General features: G+C 32.5%; 2 protein-coding genes across 3 annotated transcripts; one reads left to right on the top strand and one right to left on the bottom strand.

Annotated features, from left to right (window-relative positions):
* Positions 1 to 9,322: 9,322 nt before the first annotated feature.
* LOC134711791 (uncharacterized) lies at positions 9,323 to 16,330 on the top strand. The gene is made up of 2 exons (XM_063572675.1): positions 9,323 to 9,693; positions 15,445 to 16,330. Exons 1-2 carry the CDS (start codon positions 9,673 to 9,675, stop codon positions 15,868 to 15,870), a joined length of 447 nt encoding a protein of 148 aa, XP_063428745.1. The 5' UTR covers positions 9,323 to 9,672; the 3' UTR covers positions 15,871 to 16,330.
* Positions 16,331 to 18,560: 2,230 nt separating this feature from the next.
* On the bottom strand, positions 18,561 to 23,636 carry LOC134709529 (cysteine-rich and transmembrane domain-containing protein 1-like). 2 transcript variants are annotated; one of them, XM_063569686.1, is made up of 6 exons: positions 23,551 to 23,579; positions 22,466 to 22,570; positions 22,085 to 22,319; positions 20,448 to 20,526; positions 19,262 to 19,337; positions 18,561 to 18,649 (listed from the first exon to the last, which is right to left on the bottom strand). In XM_063569686.1, exons 2-6 carry the CDS (start codon positions 22,517 to 22,519, stop codon positions 18,632 to 18,634), a joined length of 462 nt encoding a protein of 153 aa, XP_063425756.1. In that variant the 5' UTR covers positions 22,520 to 22,570; positions 23,551 to 23,579; the 3' UTR covers positions 18,561 to 18,631. The 2 variants fall into 2 exon arrangements, with proteins under 2 accessions (XP_063425756.1, XP_063425757.1); XM_063569687.1 differs by lacking the exon at positions 22,466 to 22,570 and having other exon boundaries at positions 23,551 to 23,636.
* Between the last annotated feature and the right edge of the window lie 4,018 nt (positions 23,637 to 27,654).

The following is a 27,654-nucleotide window of genomic DNA, read 5'->3' as shown; positions in this document are numbered from 1 at the left end:
TCATAGTAGGTAAGACAAATCACTGTTGATTAAAATAATATATTTAAAATAATTTCGTCTTTTTGTGTATTTTGAGTTAGTGCTCTATTATGATCTATTATACACTATTGTAATTGCCCATGTATTTTGAAAAATAAAACATAAATTATTATGTAAAAAAGGAAGATAAAAATGTTTTTTTATGAAATATTGGACATACTAATAAACCAATTCTAGCCACAACTTCACGATATTTTTGCCTTTTCTGAACTTTTTCCAAACTACCTAATATTCACGTGTGCATACTAAAGAAAACTAATTTGGTGACCCTCAGTACAAATAAAACGGAAATTTCAGTAGCAATAACATGTCAAGAACGTATTAGCCGTATTTGTCACAATTGTTTTGAATTTTGAATCCTCAATGCTCTTCAACTTTGTACTTGTTTGGCTTTATAAATATGTTTATATGAGCGTCACTCTTGAGTCTTACAGACGCGCGTCTTGCGTACTAAATAATGCTGAGTTCACACGTAATTCGAATTCGATTCGCATTAACTAATTCGAATTAGTTTAATTCGCATTCGAAACGTTTAACGTTCTAACGTCAATTATAATTCGAATTGCAATGCGCGTCAAATTCACTTTACTGTCCTATTAACGACGTTAACTTTTAATTCGTATCAACATAAACGTACTTCTAATGCGAATTAGTAAATTCGAATTAGCCAATTTGAATCAATTCGAATTAGCCAATTACAATCAATTCGAATTAAAAAAAGAAGAGTGTGTGAATTCGAATTAAACGTCTGAACGAGGCATTATAATCCTGGTACATTTGATAACTATCAAGAAAATGCTGACATGAATTATCATTGATATTGTTATATTTATAAATTAACTGTTTCAGAATTTAGATTTTTTTGAAATACTAAGGCTTTTCTACCTCGGGCATATATTACCTTAGCTGTATTTGGCAACACTTTAAAAATTTTTGGATCTCAATGCTCTTCAACTTCGTACTTTATTTGGCCCTTCTTTTTCTTTTTTTTTGGATTCGAGCGTCACTGATGAGTCTTTTGTAGACGACACGCGCGTCTGGCGTATATATAAAATCTAGTCCTGGTATCTATAATGAGTTTATTTGTAGTACAGAATTTTCAAGAATTTTTATTTTCAGTTAAAATTGTAGAACTTTTTTAATTTGCGTGTATTCTAAACATTTGTACTACTATTTTCCAGGTATTTTATTTACTGTATTTCAACAATATAAATGATATATAAATAATTTCTTCCATGTTCATGTGCAGTCCCTCATGCTCTCGTTGTACGAATATTTCTTAAAATTCACGAGATCATCCAGTTACGTATCTTTTACTTAGATTTCAAGCAATCAAACTATCTGCAAACAAATGTCAGAAACTCGATCAATGTCAGACTTATCTGAAGGTAAGTTATAACAAGTTTTAGCTTTCTTAAACGCTGCGAAATTTTTCGCTCTATCCTAATTTGACGTAATATCTGTGCATGTGGTTGTTAATATAGTATTGGACATGTGGTATTTTTAGATTTAAATAGATATAAAATGCAATAAATACTTAGTTTCAGTTAAAACTATGTTCTACTTTAAGAGTGTGCGTTATACACCCATGCTTTTAATATAATTGTGTTCACTTTACTTGCTGAAAATTAAAACATTTGCAAATAGACACGACTCTGGATGTGTACCTCTCTGGTGTTGTGTCTAAATTGGCAGAATTTAAAAGAATACATATAGAATGAAATTCAAAACAGTGTGGCTGTGGCTATTGATTGACAGATTAAATTCATCCATTGACTGGGACAATTTTAATAATACGAGAACGTTTACAAGTCTGTTACGACCACTGTTCACGACGTACCTACGATAGACATTTAAACTGAGGGGGTCACCAAAGGTTTTTAAATGCCTTTAATTATAAAATAATTCGAAAAATTAATCAGGAATAATCTTTATGTTTTGATTTATATAATTGATATAAATCAAAACATCGTGTTATTTCTGATGAATTTTTCGAATTACTTTATTTAGGTGTTGAGAACCTTTGGTGACCCCATAATTAGAAGACTTTTAAAAGTGCATAGTGAGCAGTGTTCGTTACATACAAACGTTCACCTAAATTGTCCTAGTCAATGGATGAATTTAATGTGTCAATCAATGGCCACAGCCACACTGTTTTGAATTTAATTCTAAAAGCATTTTTGTAAACATTGTAAAGAATAGATATAGGAAGATGTGGTGTGAGTGCCAATGAGACAACTCTCCATCCAAATAACAATTTAAAAATTAAACCATTATAGGTTAAAGTACGGCCTTCAACACGGAGCCTTGGCTCACACCGAACAACAAGCTATAAAGGGCCCCAAAATTACTAGTGTAAAACCATTCAAACGGGAAAACCAACGGTCTAATCTATATAAACAAAACGAGAAACGAGAAACACGTATATATTACATAAACAAACGACAACTACTGTACATCAGATTCCTGACTTAGGACAGGTGCAAACATTTGCAGCGGGATTAAACGTTTTAATGGGCCCAAACCTTCTCCCTTTTTCTGAAACAATAGCATAACATCACAACATATAAAAACATACGATAAAATATCAATTAGCAGACTTAACTCAATCAAAAAACGTATGATTACACAAAGAACGAATAAATTTGATCTGCGATAGCATTGTTTAGCAAAACAATCGTGCATATAGCAGATTAACATGCATAGAAAACGATCATGAATTAACAGGTGATCGAAACTTTTAGGAATTTTGGTCACCAATGCTCTTTAACTTTGTACTGTGTTTGACCTTTTAAACTTTTTGCGGTTTGAGCGTCACTGATGAGTATTTGTGAACGAACCGCGCGCCTGGCGTTAATACTGTTGAAAATTTAATCCTGGTATATATGATGAGTTTATCCTTTAAGTTATATGAGAAAAGTCTGCAATTCTTTATCTTATTTAAACCTAAAGCTGTTGCTGTATCTCAGCAGCACTATAAAGCAACATATCAAAATCTATATGAGATGGCTAATTATTTCAAGACAATGAGGATCAGCTGAGAACAAAACTTAACTGCAGTGAACTTTTCATTTCTACGTAGAATATAGCTACATTCCGCGGTGCTTATGGTGTATTTTCTTCCCTGTGAATACGATGTTCCGTTTTCTATGCATGTTTTGCACACTGTTATTCAATATATAAATATCAATTACTAAGAACTGTTAATTTGCTTTGTTAATCTGCTATATGCACGATTTGTTTTGCTAAACAATGCTTCTTTACCATGTTTACAAAAATGTTTTTAGAATGAAATTCAAAACAGTGTGGCTGTGGCCATTGATTGACACATTAAATTCATCCATTGACTAGGACAATTAGCTTGCGAGTCTTTTAAAAGTGCATAGTGAGCAGTGTTCGTTACATACAAACGTTCACCTAAATTGTCCTAGTCAATGGATGAATTTAATGTGTCAATCAATGGCCACAGCCACACTGTTTTGAATTTCATTCTAAAAGCATTTTTGTAAACATTGACAAATTAACAAAGCAAATTAACAGTTCTTAGTAATTGATATTTATATATTGAATTTCAGTGTGCAATACATGCATAGAAAGCGATCATGAATTGACAGGTGATCGAAACTTTTAGGAATTTTGGTCACCAATGCTCTTCAACTTTGTACTTTGTTTGACCTTTTAAACTTTTTTGCGGTTTGAGCGTCACTGATGAGTATTTGTAGACGAAACGCGCGCCTGGCGTTAATACTGTTGAAAATTTAATCCTGGTATATATGATGAGTTTATCCTTATATGAGAAAAGTCTGCAATTCTTTATCTCATTTAAACCTAAAGCTGTATCTCAGCCGCATTATAAAGCAACATATCAAAATCTATATGAGATGGCTAATTATTTCAAGACAATGAGAATCAGCTGAGAACAAAACTTAACTGCAGTGAACTTTTCATTTCTACGTAGAATATAGCTACATTCCGGTGCTTATGGTGTATTTTCTTCCCTGTGAATACGATGTTCCAGACGCGATCACAAGTTGGTAGACTGTTTTTTTCAGTTTTGGTTTCACAGCTTTTATAGACGACTCAGGACATTCAGAGTTACATTTGTTGTATATATATATAGACACCTTAGGGTGTTTGAAACAACCCTCTGGATGTTTTAAGTTGTCACAGTTAAGTCGGTTGGTTGCTGATTCCTTGAAGTTTACCTCACTGGTTTTTTCTCATTTATTTCAGTCAACATTCCCATTTTTATTCAGTTGTTGTCCTGAAATATTTGCGACTGGAAGTAAAACCAACATCAATCATTTGTTCATATTTCTGCGTTGATTATCACGTGATATGAATTAAAAAGATGGAAAATATATGCAATAATGTTTTTATAATCGATGGGTTGCTGTCATATACTCCCCATCAAAATAAATTCCCCACGAGTAAAGAAATTTTATATGATTGTGCGTTTTACAAATTAGACTAGTTTGAAATAGAAATTTGATTTCATAATAGATTGAAATGTAAAAACCGTTTGCACTAGATTTCGAAGATAGTTAAAGAAAACACAAAACGAAAAATCTTCAATTACTTAAAAATCGTGATTCAAGTAATTATTAAACGGCGATAGTAAGTGACATGTGTATTATTTTATAATATTTAGGGGCACACCAATTTACATTCGAAGAGTAACGTTTTCATTTTATCGTTAAATCCATTCATAATATAAGTTTTTGATCTATTTATGTTTATTTGTCACCTTTTATTAAATATACTATATTAATTACGATTTCTGCGGGGGTCTTTTCTTTGTTATGATTGTATATATATATCTATAATATAATCGAATGTTCAGTTTTCTGGAAATAAAATTATTTTCGACTCTCGCATGGAGAGTTGTAATTACAAACTCTTTTTAAATTAATATACACATTATTTGAACCGTAATATAATTCTATTAAAAGAAAATATTGGCTTTACATGAGTTGTTCAAGTTAATGATGTCCTTTTCTTTTTTACCGTATAATCCTTAATGTCCTATTTCTCGTTTCAAAGTATACAGCGAGGACAATTTTCCTATCAAATCTCTATGTTATCATATTCAAAACTTACATCGAAATAAAACATAGATTTTAAAACGCTGATAGCGGTAACAATGTATTTTTTTCAAGACAAAAAAATATAAACTGTCTGTACGGTATGTAATTTTTGCTATCGCAATTTATATGCCCCTTAAGTGTACCCTTGGTTTTAATCATTGATAAATTCATCATGAATAGTTGAGTGGTCTCAAACTTCTCTCTAACGCCAAATTCTGAGGTGATTCAACTATACGCCTTCAATATTTTAAATTAAATATTTGTTTATGTTTTTTTTTAAAGCAGGTCTATATTCCCCTAATTTTCTTTTCACCAGGGTCCTTGATCAAGTCAGTTAATCTTTAGTCTAATTCATTAGTAGCGTATCTCCATGTGTGCACTTTGAGATTTTACAATATAACGTCTAGTTTCTAAACAGATGAATTATACATCATTAAAGTTGGAATAAAGAAAAAACAGATATTTGGACATATTTTTGCAAATTTAAGCACTTATAAAAAAGAAGTAAAAGAAGGAATTCGCAAGTAAAACCAAATTCTGTGGAAAGCAGAGCTATTGATTGTTCTTAATGAAGTTGTCAGCACTTCGGTGTTGACATGAAGATCAATTATATGGTAATTTTTATGATTTTTTTGTTACAAAACTTTGCATTTTTCGAAAAACTTAGGATATTTTATCCCAGGAATAGATCACATGAGCCGTATTTGGCACTTTTTTTAACTTTGGGTCCTCAGTGCTCTTCAACTTTGTACTTGTTTGGCTTTATAACTATTTTGATTTGAGCGTCACTGATGAGTTTTATGAAGACGAAACGCTCGTCTGGCGTATTAAATTATAATCCTGGTACCTTTGATAACTATAAGTTCATTTGGGCTAAAGATTTTCTTCAAAGGAGAAAGGGTCGATTAAACCTGGTTTTACAGTGCTCTAAACCTCTCTCGCTTACACAACCTTTATTTCAAGTTCCAGCCAATTACTAGTATATAACATGAATGTAATTTTCAAATTAACGTAATGTTTAAACTAAAGTGGTATATCATACTTAAAATGTACTTGTGGACAGTTACCTTTATTTATATGTTGATAACATAAAGATTTATAACGTTTAAATTTAATCAAAATGTCAATACGATTAGCTTTCAATGGATGATACTTAACCCATAAAGAAATGGTTCGTCGTGCATACCGGTATATACAAATGGAAGATACTCAACAGACAAACAATTTCGAATATTCTATTTTTTTCTGAATGCTTTTAAAATATCTCAAACGTCCAAGCTGATGAATAAAATGAGGTAGGCTATACGTTGATGAGGTTGCAACATGACTATGAAAGACATATAGTCACATGACTCACATCATTGACCGGTTATTAATTACTGTGACGAGCATTGTTCTCGAGATCTAAATTTCCCCCATTTTTATGACAATTCTGATCCACATGTGCGACCTGTCGTGTTGTTCATAAATATGGCTTTAATTCTAATTCGATGGGTTTCATTTGAGGAATAGGATAAGAATAGAGCATATCCTTCGTCAGTGAAGTAAGTATTGTTCATAATGTTTTTTTGCATAGCTTAGGGGATTTATATTTTTCATGGTAAAAATATTTAGAAATTTTCAAGCGTATCTTTTTTATCATGTATACAAATATATGACAGTATGTGAACATGACAGAGCTCTGGTTGAAATAGTACTATGGGCATTTATTTAACTCACCTTTGATAGCTATTACTTATATGCAGTACCAATATGCACGTGTCTAAATAGATTGATTAAACGCCTACTGTTAAAACCTGAATTTAATTAACTTTTGTTTTGCTTATTCTGTACATCTCTCTGAATCATACAAAAAACATCACAAGTTGCTTGATTTCTTTATTGACAACGTATTTGTTACGTTTTGTAATAAACAATTGGCATTCCCTTGGGAACACACTGGGTCCCTATTACTGTTGACTTGTTCTTTGTTGACAGAAGGATGACTTCGTAAAGGAACTTCTCGGGGGAAAAAGGAAAGGACAAAGAAGTAGTATTCACCTTTACTTTCCGCTATATAGATGATGCTCTCTTACTAAATAATTCAAAATGTGTTTACTATAATGAATTATGCATCTATCCCATCGAACATGCGATAAACTATACAAAATATACAGTTAAGCTCGTCTCATATATTGACTTACATCCAGAAATTGACAATGTCAGTGTAGGTCGGTTGAAAGCAAAATTTGACGATAAAAAAAGATATTTCAACTACGCAATTGTGAACTTTCAATTTCTATGTAGCAACATTCCAGCAGCACCGGTATACAGATCAACCAGATATTCCAAGGCTTGTATTTTCTATTATGAAATGATTTCCTTTCGTAAGTTTACGGACGCCATCGCGAGTTGACCGTTATAGAATATCCGTTTTACAGATGATAGCGGACATTTTCCCTTATGTCGTTACTATAAAATCTCGTTCTCTATTCGTGAATGTGACCTACCAAATTAGACTTAAAACATAATTTGCACTAACATGAGCATCACAACTGGTGATACATATTGAGCAAAATCTGCTTACACTATCGGAGTACGTAAAATCACCCCTGTTTTAGTAGGGTTTACAATGTTGTTTTGTGTACTTTTGTTTTTCTGATAGTCGTTTTTTCATTTTTTGCCATGGCGTTGTCAGTTCATTTTCGACTTTTGAGTTTGAATGTGTTTCATGTATATTTTGCCTCTCTTTATAAATACACAACAATATGTTGATACAATAAAAAAAAAAGTTAAAACGTTTCTAACAGAATGCATACCGTATATCAGAAAAATAATAGAAAACAAATCCATTTTACATGAAAATAATTGATGATTTTAGATGATCTGTAAAATTGAATATCAGTAATTACTACTTTTCATTATATTTTTAATTAAAGTTTAAGAATAAACATTAAATATTTATTCGTCGGTGATATGTTTCCTGATTGTAGTCCATCAGATTCGACGTAGGATTAACACATACCTGACTACACCAAATACAAAGGCACTGATACAATCGAACGAACCCAATTTAAATGTTTAAAGTTATTCGAACATGATATAAAAAAGTAAACTTTAATTTAGCTGACACTATTCGTACTTAACGGTCGTCTTGTAAGGTTGTAGACTTTAACCTACACATTTGGATGTTTAACGATCTGCTTTCATATGTTAGAAAGGAACAACTACTTTCATTGCAAAGAAATAATTCTAATGATTTCCATCTGGACTTTAAAATAAAAAAACAACGTAGCTACACTTTTGGTAAGACAATATGTTCGTTATTTATTTACTATAATTTTTATTAATATGATTTTTTAGTAATTTTGACTATTCAAATTAACGACTATTACCTTTATAATTGAAACCATTTTGTATTTCATTAATTATACTTTCGTATTTTTTTAATAAATAATGAAAATTGCGGAAGGATATAATTTATCATTTCTTAATAGTTATAACTATATTTCTCACAAAAAAAGCTTATATAGATGTACAAGAGTAAAACATCTTTGCATTATCATTGTTATTTCAAATATTGCCTTCTAAGCAGTCAACAACTGCCAAGTCTTGGCAAAGATATCAGTGTGTGTTGTTCAGTCGAGCAGTTTTTCCATACTGCTTCTTTAAAGTTTTGGGCATAGTTTCATTCCGGACACAAAAATGCCGAATATCATATTTTGCTTAAAGACAAATTCCACAAAAACCCTATAAATGGCTGTACAATTTTAAAAGATCATTTAAAGGGTGAGATACTGATACGGATTGTATAAAATTGCCTTAAAAAAAGGGGGAAAGACTAGTAAAGTGTTGATTTGAAATTAGACCATGAAATTAAAACATTATTTAACAACTTTAGGTAAAATACCGATGCGCTTAGTTCTCTTAAATATTTATGTTAAAGACGCAAGGGTGGTCACTCGCTGCTTTGAAGCACTTTTTTCGAGTCTTACATGCATGTCAGAAATTTATTGTGAAACCAAACATTTTAAAAAGCATTTCGCGTGAGGTGCTGGATCACCACGTGACAATCTCCGTGAATGGTGAAGATAAATTAAAGAAGCAATGAAGGTCAATAAATCGGAACATACTTCAACCAAAATTAGCATATTAGTTAATCCTCTTATCCTTGAAATCCGACAAAATATTTTGTTTAAAGGTCGAGCGTAACAAGTCTTATTTTGTCGATTATCTAAGCATTGTTTATATGTAGTGTTCAACTGCTCAAGTGAGACTTTGTTTACTTACTGTCATACATTTTGACAAAATCAGATTGCTCTTAAAAGAGTAACGGAACAATGCTTCAAACGAAACAGACGTCCTTAATAAAACTCAAGATGGATGTATAATAACCTAGACTATGCTAATATAGAACATTCAATTATAAAAAAAACTCACGTTGAGGGTAGACTGTGCTAATATAGAACGTTTTTAAAAACACACGATGTGACTATAGACCGTTTCTACAACAAACAAAAAGATATGATTATGCCTTTTAATCACATCTTGATATAGTTATGTCGAAATGATCGTCCTTTCATCACAGGTAGGTCATTAATATTTTATAAGCATTATTGTTTTCAATTTGAGCAGTTTAGTTCAATTTTCGTTTCGATTGGTAATTAATTTCAAATAGTACTGTCTTCAACATTCATATATTTGTTTCCGTATTCTATGTAATGGTATACATTACTAAAAGATGCAAGGATGTTTCTGAAATATTTATTTTTTTACGAAATCATTGAAATATGGGAGAGCGTTGTAAGATTTATTGGAGATGAACTTGGACATTGAATATGTCTTTTTCACTGGAACACAAGTGTACAGTGCAACTTCTAGAATACGTTGTATTTACGGAAACTCAACTCACAGTAACAAGATCATCGTTTTTGTTTAATTTCTACCTCTCGAATGGGTTGAAACTCACACACATCAGTTTGGTATTTCATGTGTTGTTGGTCCATGGTTCATGAGATTTGTATGTACATATACACGATACGTTTATAAGTTATATAAGTTTATTGAATAAATGCACATTTATACCCCAATGGGGTTGAAGGCATATATAAATCTGAATCAACACAATACATCATACAAAAATAACAACAAAAAAACAAAAGGAATCTGATGTACAGTAGTTGTCGTTTGTTTATGTAATATATACGTGTTTCTCGTTTCTCGTTTTTTTATATAGATTAGACCGTTGTTTTTCCCGTTTGAATAGTTTAACACTAGTAATTTTGGGGCCCTTTATAGCTTGTTGTTTGGTGTGAGCCAAGGCTCCGTGTTGAAGGCCGTACATTAACCTATAATGGTTTACTTTTTTATAAATTGTTATTTGGATGGAGAGTGACAGAGTTGTCTCATTGGCACTCACACCACATCTTCCTATATCTAAAACATTATATACATATAACTGGTATCTATCATGCAGTTGTTGAGTCCACCCTCCTTAGTGACCATGACTTTTTAACAAATGGAGCCGTAAACTGCATAATTGACGGACACGAAAGACATAAAACCAATTTATCCACATTATCCATATCATCTATATCAGAATAGATATTTCTAACTTTCTGCAAAAATTCAAGTATCAAATCTTTATTTTTAATACATGTAAATAAAAAATGTTCTTCATCCTCTATTTTATTTAGACAACAATGTTGACATAAACGTTCTTCCCTTTTATATTTTTGTATCTACCCCTTTCAATTTCCAAAATATGGTCACTTACCCTTAATTTAATATTTGTTTTCCTTTTTTCAAAGTTATTCTCTTTAAGTAAATAAGGCTCAGTTTCATATTATTTTGTGATTTTACTATAGATAAATATTATTTTTTTTAAAGAACAATTTTTTATTGTTTTCTTGCATAATATCTTTCATGTGTTTATTCATTTTATATGTTTCTTTTATGAAGTCAATATTTTGTATATCAGATATATTTAAATTATTTTCATGAGTATACCAAGAATAGGTTCCTGTTTAAGGCAGACAATTAAAGACTTTACGTTCAATGACTGTTCAATGTCATTAACTTAGTAGAACAAAAGTTCAAAGAAGTGTATCTTTTCAATCTTTTCAGTGTTGCTTTTCATAAGGTGTAATATACTGTATCAGTCTTTCAAATATTCAAGGGTCAAAAAGAAGACCGTATATTTAAAGTGTTTCAAACGTCTGATCACAATAAGATACGAAAAGTCACATAACATTTAATTCATTTTGAAGATTTTTCATTATATTAAGATATGAATTGTTTTGAATGGGTCATTATAATTTTAAATCAATAACGTGACTGACTATATATATATCTTTATTTCTCAACAAACCAAATTACAATGGTATAGAGATACACACAATAATTACATAGTGTATATGTACAGACATACAAAAATTATACGAAAGCAAGAGGAGGTACATATCATATATTACGATATACATATTAAACTAAATGATATCAAGTACATGAATTACCCAGGAGAGCCTAAATGAATATTTACAATTCTTATATATTTGCACAAGTTATTAAGATCAGAAAGATTTTTACTATTCATCAGTTCATTAAATTTCAATGCATTTGGTTGATTTCTATATTTTTTTCTCAAAAACTGTTTACGATCATCATTGATGATACAGAACACATAAAAATATAATGAATTTCATCTCCGATGTCACCAGAATTACAAAGTAAGCATTTTCTATTTTCTCTTGCAACGTTTTGCCATCTACCAGTCTCAATAGGAAATCTATGACTTCCTGTTCTCAATCTACATAATGTAATAATATTTCTATCATCTAAATGTTTAAAATAATATTCAAATTGACAGTTTTCTTTATACATACGGTAGTTTATAGCTTTTGGCGATTCTTGCACGTTAGTGTGCCATTTCTGTTTAAATTGATCAACAAGATTTTGTTTAACAATAGTATAAAGCCATGTATCGTTTACAAAATATTGGGTATCCCACACAAATGATAAACCAGATTCATCAAGAATGGATTTAACATGTTTCAACCATGTAATATCATTTTTATATTTATACAATGAGTACTTGTATAGTATTGCAGGAAGTTTTTCTTGTTTTCCAGACAACAATTTAGTCCAATAGTTAATTATACGGAGTTTTATATCAATCTCCAAAGGATATCTGCCCAATTCTCCGTATATCATGAAATTAGGTGTAGAATTTTTAACCTTAAGCAAAAGTTTGCAGAATTTCATATGAACCCTTTCTATAACAGAATTATTACCAAAACCCCAGACTTCACTCCCATAAATCAAAATAGGTTTAACAATCTTATCAAATAATTCAATTTGACATTCAATAGAAAGATTGTGCAATCTGCCTTTTTTGATAACGTCGTACATAGCACACATTGCTTTATTTGCTTGTGCTTTTTTAGCCTTTAAAAAACTTCCTGTTCTACTGAATAAGACACCTAGATAAGTAAACTCATTAACAATTTCTAGTACAATATCTTCATAATTAAACTTAACATTATTAGGTAGTCTACCTTTAGAAAAAATTACAATTTTACTTTTTTGTACATTCACTTTCAGTTTCCACAATTTACAGTATTCAGATAAAGTATCCAGTTGCTTTTGTAAGTCAACCTGAGACTCTGATAACAAGACTGTATCGTCTGCATATAATATAATAAAAAGTTTAAGATAACAATCTAGTTCAGTTTCTAATTCATCTGAAAGAGATTTCAAACCATCTATGTTCTTTTCTATTAGACACTGACCGAGTGTATGTTTATCCTAAGACATGTCTATGTTGACATTGATCACACAGCATATCAAATCATAAGTTCTGTGGCTTTTTAACATAAAATATTTGTGTGAACATTTTTTATTTTACATGTATTGATATGTATAATGAGCGACAAAAGAAAGGATACACTTTTATTTTTTTTATAATTTTAAAATAAGTAAAGATATAAAAATGAAACTTGATATACGCGTTAATTAGGTAAAACTACGTCCCATACATATTGATTTTTCACCTTACAACAGATGAGTTCTTCACAGTTCTTAAATTCTAAATTTGGAAAATTTGCACGTGCAGAGAAATCTGTTAGTAAAATTCGACTTAATTTGATGTTGTTGAACACCTGTTACAGTATCCAGTCGTAAGTTCACAAAATTTCAAGAAATCATTTCAAAATGATCCGTCTTACGCCCGCACTACGGGAACAGGCAATTAGTATGATTCAGAGACTGCCGTGTCAAGAGCAATTGGCTGTAAACGTTTGACATTATATCGGCTACAGCAGAGATTCCAAGGAACTGGATCTAATGCGGATCGACCTCGATATGGGCGGCCACGGGTAACAACAATTGCTGACGACAGATTCATCCGTATTCGGCATTTGAGGGATAGGTTTATGCCTCCTAGGGCATCGACTGGTGTTGTTCAGGGCAGACGTATCAGTGCACAAACGGTCCGTAGAAGACTCCGGTCTTTTAATCTTCGTCATAGACGTGCTTATAAGGGACCAACACTGACACAACGACACAGACAAGAGTAGTTAAGATGGTGTCAAGCTCGTTTACGATGGAGACTCAATAATGTATGGAGCAACATTTTATTTTCTGATGAGTCCAGATTCACATTCCAGCATTCAGATGGTCGAGCAAGAGTTTATAGACGATCAGGTGAACGATTTGCAGATTGTTGCGTCCAACAGCATGACAGATTTGGTGGTGGTAGTGTTATGGTTTGGGGTTGGCATATCTACGCGCAATCTGACTAATCTCGTGATAGTCAATGGAACACTAAATGCCCAACGCTATAGAGATGAAATTCTGTCAACGGAAGTGGTTAATTTCCTTAACAGATATGGACCTGGAATAACATTTCAGCATGACAATGCCCGTCCCCACACTGCTCGTGTTTCAAATGCCTACATGCAGCAACAAAACATAGATGTGTTGCCATGGCCATCGAAATCTCCAAACATGAATCCCATCGAGCACATATGGGATGAACTGATCCGCAGAGTTCGCGCAAGGCAACACCAACATTTTACACTGCAAGAATTGTCCCAAACATTACAACAGGAGTGGAACAACATGCCTCAGGCTAAAATTTCCATAATTGTCTTGTCTATGCGACGTAGGCTCAAAGCAGTTATTAATGCCAATGGTGGACACACGAGATATTGACTTTTCAAACTGTAAACATCTTATGAAGCGTACTGTTGTTCGAGATTTTTTATCTCATCTGTTGTTTTTGAAATTATGCCAAAACTGTTACTCCGCTGTACTTTATTTTTTTTGTAAGCATAATTCATTGTTAGTCATTCATACATTTATTATTGTTAATTATATTGTAATACCTATTTCTTGAAAATTTGATAATAAATTAGTGTATCGTTTCTTTTGTCGCTCAGTATATTTAATATTGCTCTTCTTTTTAAACATTACTTGCCATGTTTACTTTAAAATCTGAAAATGAAAAAAAAAAACGGGAAAAAAAATCAGACTTATCATGGTCCTTTTTGTAATTTTAGCTTAAATAGATCTACAGAGTGTCCTTTGCTCATCTCTATCAAGTGCCTGTGTTGGTTTTTACTACTTTTTACTTTTAATATTTCAAAAGAAATGAGATTAACGATCGGTCTAGATTTTGCAAAGGATTTTTGATTAATTTTATTGGGTTAGTTTTTTCACGTATAATATTTAGCAATGTTTTTTAAATGAATTATAACATGTGGTATAAAATGCTTACTTGAATTTACTACGGTTTTCACGTTAATTGAAAAACTATGTTTCTGAACCAGATTATCGACTTATATGTGTCGATATAGAAAAATACTTTTGATATTCCACAATTGTATTTTTAAATGAGCTTATTTTTTAAATATAAGTTGGTATCATTTACAGCTAATTTAAATTTTACGGCTTACTTAGTTAGAATATAGGCATAATAACTACGTCAATATAACGCGACAGTTTATGAATTTTGATCTAATGGTATTTTTATGTGTTTCTTGTCATGCAATATTTATCTCAAATGTAACGAGAACAAGTTTACAAAAACTAAAAACACAATTATCATAGCTAACTATTTTTAAAACAACATTTAGACATGATAACGTGCTACTGCTGTGACATCACATATGAAAACTATGAACTCTATGTAGCATTAGAAAATACATGGTTAACTGTGTGTGATTGCATTGCATATGCTATTGATTATGGGCCTCCATGGGCCCTAATTTGGTTAATAAGAATAAAACATTGTATTCTATTTTATTCCTGGCTAACTACTATTTTATTGTATTTGTAGAATTTTGATTTTGAAATGGGCAGTAGCAATTCTAGAGACGTATCCAAACAGCCTGGTAAAAGTGTTGTGACACAAGATACATTATATATTGATGAATACAATGATGATTGGTTTGACAAACAACCAAACAAAGTTAATAAAACTAGCAAGACAACATCAAACGGACATAGAATTCACCAGGCAAAAGCTAATGAAACTAGTAAGACAAACGGACAAATAATTAACAAAACTGAAACAAACAATAATGTAGAGGAAAAACAACTGAAGAATGGAAATCTTTCTACAGGCGAGAGAAAAAGTATCTCTGACAATAGTAAGCACATAACCGTTATTTCAAACAACAAAACTGCCAGTACAGTTCATAGACAAAAAGTGATATCACCAAGTAATGTCATGAATATGGTGGATTTAGAAGAATACGATTAAAAATTACTAAATTTTTGATGGAATCCATTGCAATAGTTTTAATGAAACACCTCGACCCGGTCTCGCATTTAATCTTTTGAGACACGCCATAATCTACTCTTAGGATTATCATCTAAGTGACGATGAAAGCCAATTTGGAATCTTTATCGGAGTGTTTATATGATGAGAATTATTTTCACCACAATCATTATTCGCTTTCATGACATAAAACATCTACGACTATATTAATTACTTGTGTACGCATGTACATGCAAATGCATAGCTGGATGAAGTAGAATTAGTGATGAAACATAAAGGTGTGCATATTTGTCTTCTGTGACCTGTATACATTAGGTATACCCATTTCGAAGTCTTCTATGCAATACAAACACTCGCAGTCAACTAAGCCATTTTGCATTTCTTGTATTTTAAGTTTAAGATAAAAAATAAAATAAAACAAAAAACTCTTAATGGTTAATTACATTTAGAAAAATTGGAAACATATTATATTTCTTGGATAGCATATTTCACTTGTGCTATCCAAAGGATTTCCAGGGGCGACAATCGCCTGTAAAGTCAATAAATACTATAGATACATATGGATAGTTAACTCGACATAAAGATATCTGATTTTTTCATTGACATGTTTGTTGTTGAGTTTTTCGTTGGTTTTTTTTTGTTTGTTTTGTTTTTGTTTTGTTTTATTGTTGGTTTTTTTTTTGGGGGGGGGAGGTGTTAATATTTAAAATGTGATTTTCAACAGACAATCGACATGCCTTATTGAACCTACTGTACTCATTTTCTAGCAAACGTTTTCCATTATGTGTATCGAGCATACTCTATATAAAAGCTTCTGATGAAATAGACACGAAGTTAGCAAATGTCCATAAGCTTCATATTACCTTATATAGAGGATGCCATTTAACATCATAACGAAATAAATATGAAGGATTCACAGCTAGTCTCCTATCTTGATCAGTAGAGAATTAAATTTAAGACAAAAAGGGGAATTTCAGCTTTCATGTTGTGAACTTTCCATTTCCAAGTATAACATTGAAGCTGCACGTACACATAACGTAATTATCACGTCCCTTTTTCCTCGAATGAACTATTATCGAATGTGACTAGTCACTGAATTGCTACTTTTCATAAACACGAGTGTATTTATATCATATCTAGCAGAATCACTTTTATTTTTATGGTATCTGTGATAACACCAGTTTTTGGTGGGAGCCCGTGTTACCCGTTCAGTATTTAGTTTGTATATAGATTTCTATACTGTGTTGTAAACAGACAACTCTTCACAAGAGGAGAACAAACGACACAGAAATTAAAAAATGATCAAAACCGATACCTCGTCATCTATAAAATGCACCAAACTGACAAATGTATAAACAAATCAAATGAGAAAACTAACGGCCTAACTTATGTCGTAACTATAAAACTAACGGCCTAACTTATGTCGTAACTATAATACCCTTCCCCTTTTGCGAATGTGGCCTACAGAGTTAGACTATTTATCGGATTTGTAATAACATAAGCAACACGGCGGGTGCCACATGTGGAGCAGGATCTGGTTACCTTCCGGAGCACCTGAAATCACCCCCAGTTTTTGGTGGGGATTGTGTTACTTAGTCTTTAGTTTTTTATATTGTGTCTTCCTTACTATTATTTGTCTGTTTGTCTTTTTAGTTTTATTCATGGCGTTGTCAGTTTATTTTCAATCTTTGAGTTTGACTATCTCTCTCTGATATCTTTCGTCCCTCTTTCATGTAAAAAGTTATGAACGAAAAACAAATATGTAACACATCAAAACAAGACAACCACTGAATAACAGGCTCTTGACAGTCGATACAATCAGGTACCTAGGTTTTAGGAGGCACACGCCAAATCGAAAACATATTTATTTAAATGGTTTTAATATAAGTATTATTAAGTGACAATGTTTTTGTGAAGAGCATTCCGCTCACGCATTGATATGTTGTAGCCTAATTCACCAGGCTCAAGCTAGCAGGCCTAATTCTCTTGATCTTTTTTCACTGCAACCTTTTTTAAGTCTCCTTTTGAAAGAATTAGGTGAACGAATTTCGAAAGTGCAACTTCCTTCTGTTCCGTTTGTCATAATCTCAAACTGAATTTGTTCTTCCCTTTCATATGAGAATACTGTCAAAAAGGGTTTATTTGCTTATATTAGGTGCAGGTTTTTAAGTTGTTAGTCAATAGAGGACCCTTAATGAGTTGCAATGTGTTTTTACACACCTATTCCCTTGTCTATGGAATCTAGAGTTGTTACCCAGTACATGATATATGTATTAGGCATGAAGATGAAATTGATTACAGATTAGCTAAATATATTTCGTAAAGAATTGTAAAATACAGTCACTTGTTTACAGTCACAAGAACTGACAACTCTAAGGACAGATTTATCGATTGGATCACCAGTGAAAGAGATACCCGACTAAAAACACATATTATACTCATAACTTCTTTAAATATCAGCACAATAATGTTGATTCTGGAACTTTGCACCAGCAAATGTTTTTCTCCCTTCGCATGGATTCGAACTAATGCTATTGGGACATCGAAACAACACTGCCTGCACTGTATCCATCGCTCTTTTTAAAATTATATATATAGAGATATGTCGGATTTAGAAATGTTTTAGTAGTAGCAAGAGTAAATTCAGTTACAGATTGCATCGTTATATCAAAAATGTTGCTTCATTTTTCAGTTGGTCAAATGAAACAATCCCGCTATTCCGAATCTTACATATCTTACATGTTTATGTCTCAAACATGCACTGAAATAAACAAAATATATGTATATGTATATTTTCAATTATTGATAGGACCTCAAATTATATGTTGTTTCGTAAAATGGAATTTTTGATTGTAAGTTTTTTCATGAACAAAATTGTAGGATAATACCAGATAAAAGAGATTCATATAAAAAAGAAGATGTGGAATGATTGCCAATGAGACAACATAACTGTCCACAAGAGACCAAAATGACACATTAACAACTAAAGGTCACCATACGGCCTTCAACAATGAGCAAAGCCCTTACCGCATAGTCAGCTATAAAAGGCCCCGATATGACAATGTAAAACAGTTCAAACGAGAAAACTAACGGCCTTATTTATATAAAATCTGTCAATTAAGATTATGACCAATAGTTCAGAAGGCAAATGATGACTTAACGGTTTTTAAAAATACATCTTTATAAAACATCTAATATAAAGGAAACAATGGATCAGCCTATAAAAGAAGAACAGGCCTTATGATCCGTGATGCAGTATATAAGACTGTAAATCATGTTTACTCGTACAATGTAAACTTATCGGCTTATTGTTGGTTTTATTAACAAAATGTGGTGTTTTTTTTTTTTAAATAAATGCTTTTTAAATACTTACCATACATATCCAGACGAATATCCAAAATGGGAAGAAGAATACTAAAATCAGGTTGAGGCAAATATTATCAGCAAATCTGTTTAAAAAATAATTATAGATTATGATAAGGCCATATATAGTAACATGTGATATCCACATTTAATTCATAATCTGCAAAGAAGAAAGCCTAAATATGATTTCCAATAGAGTCATATCACTGCCACTACTATCACATCCAATTAATATTTTTACAAAAATAAACAATTACATGTTTGAAAAGTCCGTAGCTTGTTGTAATTCGTTTGTGGTAGAATGAAGGATGCATACAACAGACCTTACATTGTCGTATGGTGACATTTAATTGTTAATTTCTGTGTCATTTGGTCTCTTGTGGAGAGTTGTCTCATTAGCAATCATACCACATCTTCTTATTTATACTTACATGCATGTTCTAGTCAAATTTACTTTAGATAAGGCAAAGATTCACCAGATTCTGAATGCTTTTTGTCTTTATATCGATGACACCATAAGGGCTTTGTGATGATTATGAAAAAAGGCGATGTTTGGTATGCGTGAATTCTGAGACAACAACTCAACAATGGTCAAGTCTAGTTAAGTAAGGTGACATATTACTAAGTTACAGAAGATGATGCAACCATTAGTATCACATGAATTAGTTATCATCTCGAGTAAACTTGTTTTCATGAGTTACGTTTACATTATCAGAAACAGGATCTGCAAACCCTTTGGAGTACCTAAGTGAGATCACAACCGCGTTTTTGGTGGGGTTCGTATTGCTCAGCCTTAATTCAGATTTCTTTGTTGTGTTGTGTGTAATGCTTGTCTTTTCGTCGATTTTCCGGGGGGGGGGGGGGGGGGGGGTCGGCATTGTCAGTTTGTTTTCGTCTTTTCACATTATATCCATTGGGTATTTTTGGCTTCTTTTTCATTCAAATTCTTGTGATGAAAATTTTGATTATATGTTAATTTAAAGAAATATAAAAGTTTTGACGAGTCGCGGTCAGTAAAAAAGCTAGACCAAATGCAGTTTTAAAAATTTTAATTGGATGTGATAGTAGTGGCAGTTTTTACCTGCAGAAGTTACATATGATATGATATGACAGAGTTTATTTTTGTTTAATGTTGGCGCTTATCGCAACCGATTCACCTATTTAGAATGGTTGTACAGTTTATGGTGATACGTTACCTTTCTCGTTTTTGTTGATGAATAATTGTGGATGGTTGTCCTGTTATAATTACTGTATTCTGTTGTGACTGTTGGTGACCTAAAGTAACAACGTAAAACCACGTAAAAATTATAACCATTTGCAGGCTTACCGGACTTACGATGATTATACATGAGTTTCAATTTAAGCGCTGGTATACGAATTCGTTATATCATTAAAAGGCACCAGGTTAGATGTCAAGTTGAAGTAGCATCTTACATACTCTAGTTAATAGTAGAGGGCAATATACAAAATATTCAAAATCATAAGAGCCATTCTTTGGCCCCTAAAACTGCATATAATGGATTACCCAAGCCTTTCAAAACTTGATTTTATTGACAAATAAACCTGTGAGTATATTCTGGGGTTAAGCTGTTGTACATTTCTAAATATCAATGACCAGGGGTGGTGTTCTCGAAGCTATCTTACGATTAGGACGTGTCCTTAGACCATCTTATGACAAATCTTTGTCCTAAGTCGTGTTCTCGAAGCTCTCTTAACTTAGGATATATCACATTTATCGTCCTAACTTTAGGACACCTACTTATAATTATGTGTCTTAAGTTCATCATATCTTCATCCTAACATTGTTCATGCTTTTTTCTCATTTTTTACGTGAAGATAAACATGAAAAGAGACGCACCATCGGTTATTAACTCGTATAAAGAAATTATGCATGCTTTTAAACTTTGAACTTCGTGTTTTTACGATACGATGACACTACGAATTCAATACATGTATTCCCATTTCAAAACAAATTGTTTTACAGTTTATATCAAAATCCTATTTTGATATTATTTTATAATTACATTTGAAATCATGCATTTCATTAAATATTTGTTATTACAAAAAATTTTAAACAATTTTATCAATTGGTTTCGTCTCAAATAAATATTCAATCAAACAATTACTTTAACTATTTAATATTTCGCACATAGGATATGTTTAGGAAATCTTACATAAGATACGTCTGGGATAGCTTCGAGACGCAACTTAAGAGTGTCCTAAGTCGATCCCAAGTCCATCCTAAAATCTGTCGTATCTATGACTTACGACGAATCTTAGGATACTTTCGAGAACAACTCCCCAGGTTTTCACAAAATGTTCACTATATGATAAGCAACCAACATTGATAAATTACAAAAAATAAGGATATATCATTTGCGCCTGTCCCAAGTCTTGAGCTTTTTGCCTTTGGTAGTCTTGTATGTTTTTTTTAATTGTTTTTTTTAATTGTTCATTTATATGTTTTGGGGACGTCCATTTTCACTGAAAAAGTACACAATTTTATTTAAGGGCCAGCTGAGGAATACCTCCGGGTGCGGGATTTTCTCACTGCATTGCAGACCCATTGGTGGCCTTCGGCTATTGTCTTCTCTTTGGTCTCTTTGACATAATTCCTGTTTCCATTCTCAATTTTATTTGACAGTTTATGTCTTTTTACACTAAATTAAAGAAGTTTGATGTCGTAATTCAAATATAAAAGGACAAAATACCAAACTAAAAATACTGATGTCTGACCGACTGATAATTAATATATTTACAAAATCAAGGAGCGAAAAAATAGCCTTATCATACTTTGAAGTTCATATTCTAAATTAAGATTAAGACCATTTACCTCCATATTGTTGTTGTGGTTGAGGATATCCACCATACCCAGATGGCGGTGGTCCAAATTCTGATCCATAGCCTTGAGGATATGGAGCTGCCCCTGGACCATTCTGTTGACCATCATAACCAAAAGGAGGTGGAGCCGTTCCCGGACCACCATGACCGAAAGGAGGTGGTGCAATGCCAGGTCCGGGGTTTCCTAGTCCACCATTATATTGAGGTGGAGGTCCTTGACCATATGGCTAAATAAAGGAAATTTTGTTATACTATGTGAAGCATTTGCATTTGTTACGATAACACTAACTGTCTAAACAATTTTTCCATCTTTCATTACATCCAAATGTAACTTTTGTGTGATTAAAATGCATATCCAAGAACGAATTCTTACTACATTTCCAGGTCCCTGCAAATGTTCATGCATGTTTGTCAAAGTTCCATTCATACTGTGTTAATGTTATTATTCTATACTCAGTCTAATTTTTCTTGCACCAATCTGTAATATTAGTAACATAGTTATAGTGAACATATTTATTATACAACCATGTGTGAACGTAACAATAAAACACTGCCTTAGTGGACTGACTTTCACGTTTATAACTATGATAAGTAGTTTGACTATAGGGAAAATCGTATTTTTCAAATTGTTAAACTATTTTTTGAATTGCGGTGATATTTAGCTTTATGCTATTCTGCAACAAAAGCAAATCTTCTTGTTGAAACTAGGTCGATAACAGGGGAAATACAAGATAATATTTAGTTTTTTAACTGTTCAATACTATACTTTTTATAAAAGGAACAAAATGAAGAAAACAAATGTGTCTATTTAAAAGAAGGTGTATGCATATAAGTCTCATATTCTTAATTTTTGTAGAGAGAAAATATTTCACCCGTACATGTGTGTCTAATCCTGAAATAAACGAACATTTGGATTATTCAATAAAGCTGAAAAATGATTCACATAGAATAGAGATAAACAGATGTACACTTAAACATCAATTGTTGAAGTCTATATGTTAACCTCAAATTGTGTTTTAATTATTAGTGAATTTGGGTGGCTGACACATGTCTATATTTCCTTGTTTTTTTGTTTTTGTTTGTTTTTTGTTTCGTGAATTTATCTTTTAAGACTCATCCCCTATCCCATTTTAGCTTTTAATCTCAATAAATGAAATATAAAAATAAACACGAGAGAAACTACAAAACAGCTTATAGGACCACGTCACAAAACTAAAAATAACACGATAGAAAATAACCAACAACCATCAAGAAAACGGCTTGAGTCCGTAACCATGCATACCAAACTGAAGAAAATGATTGTATATGAGGTGTGAATATTTCAAATGAATAATTCGGCTTTGCACCTTAAACGTAATTTGAAAATAGTGAATCTTTGTTCTCATTTGTTCAACTTTTGTTTGGAAGTCTTTTATATGGTTTGTGAGTTTTAGGTCGAATATTGAGGAAATTACTTACATTTACAGCGGCCATTTTGGTCAGTTTTAAAATGCTAACAAAACATGTTCTGACAGCTTAATTGTAGTATGTACATATATATGAATATTAAAATATTAAATTTATGAATTGAAAGTTGTATTAAAGTTTTATTATCTCACATTAAACCGACATCAAGTCAACTGTGTCAAGTACGTTTTGTTAAGCTTGAATACATTTAATTATAATTATTAGAAATTCAATCAGAAATTGACCAGAATAAAACTATCGACCAATGCTCGCGACCACATAAGTTAACCATGAGAAATCAACAAAGTCCGAAATAAGCAAGCAAATCAATACAGCTGCTGTATAAATACATTTTGTACTTTACAAAATAAGCAGTTATTCAGAAGACAGCATTGGCTCAATGGTACGCGTCTTGTACAAATTAATATATATATAAAATGTACAATTAAGTGAATGTAAAACTTCTCTGCAAACAATTTGTAGCGCTTTTTTTTTTTGTAAAACGCGACATTACTTTGTTGTAAAAGAGGGACGAAAGATACCAGAGGGAAAGTCAAACTCATAGATAGAAAATAAACTGACAACGCGATGGCTAGAAATGAAAAGACAAACAGACAAAAAATAGTACAGAAGACACAACATAGAAAAATAAAGACTAAGCAACATGAACCCTTCCAAAAACTGGGGGTGATCTAAGTTGCTCCGGAAGGGTACGCAGATCTTGCTCCGCATGTGGCACCCGTCGTGTTGCTTATGTTATATTACACATCCGGTAAATAGTTTAATTCGGTAGGTCACATTCGTAAATAGGGATGGGTATTGTAGTTACGACACAAGGAAAATATCCGATATCATCTGTGTACGTCATTTATAAATAATCGTTGAAAAATACCATGTTTTTGAAGGTTTTCTAACATTTGTTTTCCGGCAGCACCTCAGTGCATATCCCAGTCTATTTGATGTGCTAGGGCTTGTGTTACCTATAATGATTTCCTTAAAATTCAAAGGGTTGCTGCTTACCAGGAAACTTGATATTTAACGGCCGGTTACTAATAGTAAAATTGAATATCTCAGAAATTTTGACGTTATTTGAAACAAATCAATGATACTCAGGCTGTCAGTACCGGATGTGGCATCCATACTTTTCTGACCCGTTCTTTTTTTCTCGATTATAATATTACCGAATGCAATGATTTTTTACTTGAACTATTATCCTTTCGGAACACCACTACCACACAGTTTATACAAGTTTTGAGTGTAGTTCATGTTGTCCCTCCTTTACTGTATCATAGAGTTTTGAAGATTCGTCTCTTTTCCTCTGTTTTGTTGTTTTGGTTTTTCTTCTTGGTATCTTTCTCCCTTTTCACATTTAAAAACATGAACAAGATTCCCATACAATAAAGTTTAAATCGAGTATATATGTATCGCAATCAATAAAACGTAAATAACACAGTCCAACACAGTCTTCGGAATCTTGGTTGTTTCTACATTTCCGGAAAATCTTTCTGATGCTTTCCCGTTTTTTGTTCCATAGTTTTGGGTTTCGGAATGCGGAATGCGTTTAAGTTGGTGGAATCTAGCAGACGAAATTTTGTGAGTTTATAACAGTAAACACACATTGAAAGCAGTCGCATTCGATCATAATTTGAGCGAAGTTATTGTCATGCACCAAATATTCCTGAAAACAAGCGTTGATGTACTTTACAATATCAAAAGTGTCCATAAAATCCATCCGAACTTTGAAACTTAATGATCCTAAAAAGTATTGAAGACGAATTAACTTACTCGTCTTCCTCCGACCTCGTGTTTATGATCAAAGTTTACTTATTGACAAAATAAAATTCTACATATTTTGCGAAAGTTGACGAATTTAAGAAACTGTTCGTTATTTTAATGTACATGGAAGCATTTTGTTTTGTATGAAATCTCATCTCATTTGCCAAATGCAAGAATGATGATCTGGCATTTCAAAAAATTGTGGGAATCAACTTTGATACCAATTCACATCTTAGTTAAACCAAGTTTTGTATTAAAGGAAGATAAAGCACTTTCATTGTTCGTTTCAACTGCTTTTTCAAGGCAAAGATTATTTCAAAGATGTCTTCCTCAGCAACACATTCTTCAACCTTGGTCCTTGCTATGATCAATATAAATATTACGAATAAAAACATCAAAATCCTTGTACAAATTTATAAATTCTCAAGGGATGTCTTTTTTCAAGTAACATTTCAAGTCATTTTGCTCGAATATGCATACACATTTTTTCTTTGTTATATTTTCCAAATGCACACGTCATGCACGTATAACACTATTAAATAAACTTTACACATTTCATTTGATACGTGTATCATGTACATTTGATTACCTCATTCAGAGTTCGCAAAATCTTTTCCCCCTGGTGGTCCTTGAAGAAAATCTACTGGTCCTTACTATTAATCTATTGAAAAATACTTAAATTGGATCAGTCCTATGCAAAATTTTGGTGGTGAAATCCTGAGGACTGACACTTTTCGCCCAAAAACCCCATAAGGATGCTCAGCTCATAAAGGATATGGAGCTATATGATTGAAATGGGTTAACTAAAGTGGTGAAATTTTTGGAAATCTTTAAAGTTTAATGGCTAAAAATACTGGATTTGAATTGATATGCGTGTGTTGATATTAATTATGCCCGCGTCACACTTTCCCGATTTTTACGCCGATGGTAACACGATTATGGAAATTTTCAAAATCGGGACTGATCGTATCCAGATCGGGCTATTCGTAGCGCCATCTTTAACCATCGTAGAACCATCGGCCACTTTTTCTAGACTTCGAGGACAACTTCGGGAAGGGTTCTAAATTTTTTAACATGTTATAAAATCCCCGAAGGTGCGTCCGATGTTAAGGGTTCGTATTGAGTTCGTATCACAATCCTCACCATCGTAATGTCACCGGGAATGCATATTTGAACATCGTTTTGCATTCGTGTTTCCATCGTTTCCATCAGGCAGTTTTGACATTACGATGTCTACACGAATGAATCACGAAGCTACCCGAAGGTCCTTCGATGGCAACACGACTTCGTGAAGACCTCGTAATCCCGTCGTATTGCCATCGAATAAAAGTACGAAGGCGACAAGATGGAACTTCGCTGGCAATAAATTTAGCTAAATGGAGTTAGTTAGTTTTCGCGCTAATATACATTTAAAGTGCCATGCGGGATGTGCACTGGTCAGACTAATACGACAGTTAAGAAAGATGTTCACAAAACATGGAGCTCATATCATATGATTCTATGAGAACAAGAAAGGCGACAGCGTTGTTTCTATTAATTCATATGGAACAAGAAAAGCATCTATTACAGGCTCAGGATTTACTTTTACAAGTCAAATATTATTTTTTGTAAATTTTTCATATCAAGTAACATAATAAAAATCATAAACGCGCCTCGTACACCAACACTGCAGGTACACGTATAGGGAAACCAACTTTTTCTTCATTATTCTGATTTTTTATGCATCGTCTGAGTTGTTGTGACACGAATGTTTACTCCATAACCATTTTGTTTTCTATATATATGACATAGTTTGCCACATTTGTTGCTTTCCCCACATCTTTCCTTTTGTCCATATAATTATGATATTCTCCTGGAAAGAGCTCTTTTTTAATAAAAGGGATCAACCTTACCTTTAAGATAGATCAGTAAACATGGGCATAATTATGGGGGATTATTCAGACTAGTGCACACTTTTTACAGTTCAAACAAGGCAATGTCGAACGTGGCATCCCCTCATATGTAACATATTTCTACATTGGCTAGAGGTATAGGGGGAGGGTTGAGATCTCATAAACATGTTTAACCCCGTCGCCATTTTGCGCCTGTCCCAAGTCAGGAGCCTCTGGCCTTTGTTAGTCTTGTATGATTTTTAATTTTAGTTTCTTGTGTATAATCCGGAGTTTAGTATGACGTCCAATGTCACTGTACTAGTATACATATTTTTTAGGGGCCAGCTGAAGGACACCTACGGGTGCGGGAATTCTAGCCACATTAAAGACCCATTGGTGGCCTTCGGCTGTTGTCTGCTTTATGGTCGGGTTGTTGTCGCTTTGACACATTCACCATTTCCTTTCTCAA

The sequence above is a fragment of the Mytilus trossulus genome, chromosome 3, assembly GCF_036588685.1.
Source record: "Mytilus trossulus isolate FHL-02 chromosome 3, PNRI_Mtr1.1.1.hap1, whole genome shotgun sequence".
Lineage (NCBI taxonomy): Eukaryota > Metazoa > Mollusca > Bivalvia > Mytilida > Mytilidae > Mytilus > Mytilus trossulus.
The sequence above is the reverse complement of the archived record's forward strand: the minus strand, read 5'-3'. Positions and strand labels throughout refer to the sequence as shown.

Bases quoted from the DNA above. Each gene is read 5' to 3' on its own strand.
- LOC134711791 (XM_063572675.1), top strand. From the start codon at position 9,673: ATGATCGTCCTTTCATCACAG. The intron at 9,694-15,444 runs GTAGGTCATTAA...TTGTATTTGTAG, and splicing joins TGATCGTCCTTTCATCACAG to AATTTTGATTTTGAAATGGG.
- LOC134709529 (XM_063569686.1), bottom strand. From the start codon at position 22,519: ATGAATGGAACTTTGACAAACATGCATGAACATTTGCAGGGACCTGGA. The intron at 22,320-22,465 runs GTAAGAATTCGT...TCCTTTATTTAG, and splicing joins TGCAGGGACCTGGAAATGTA to CCATATGGTCAAGGACCTCC. The intron at 19,338-20,447 runs GTAACGTATCAC...TTTTTTAAACAG, and splicing joins CATCAACAAAAACGAGAAAG to ATTTGCTGATAATATTTGCC.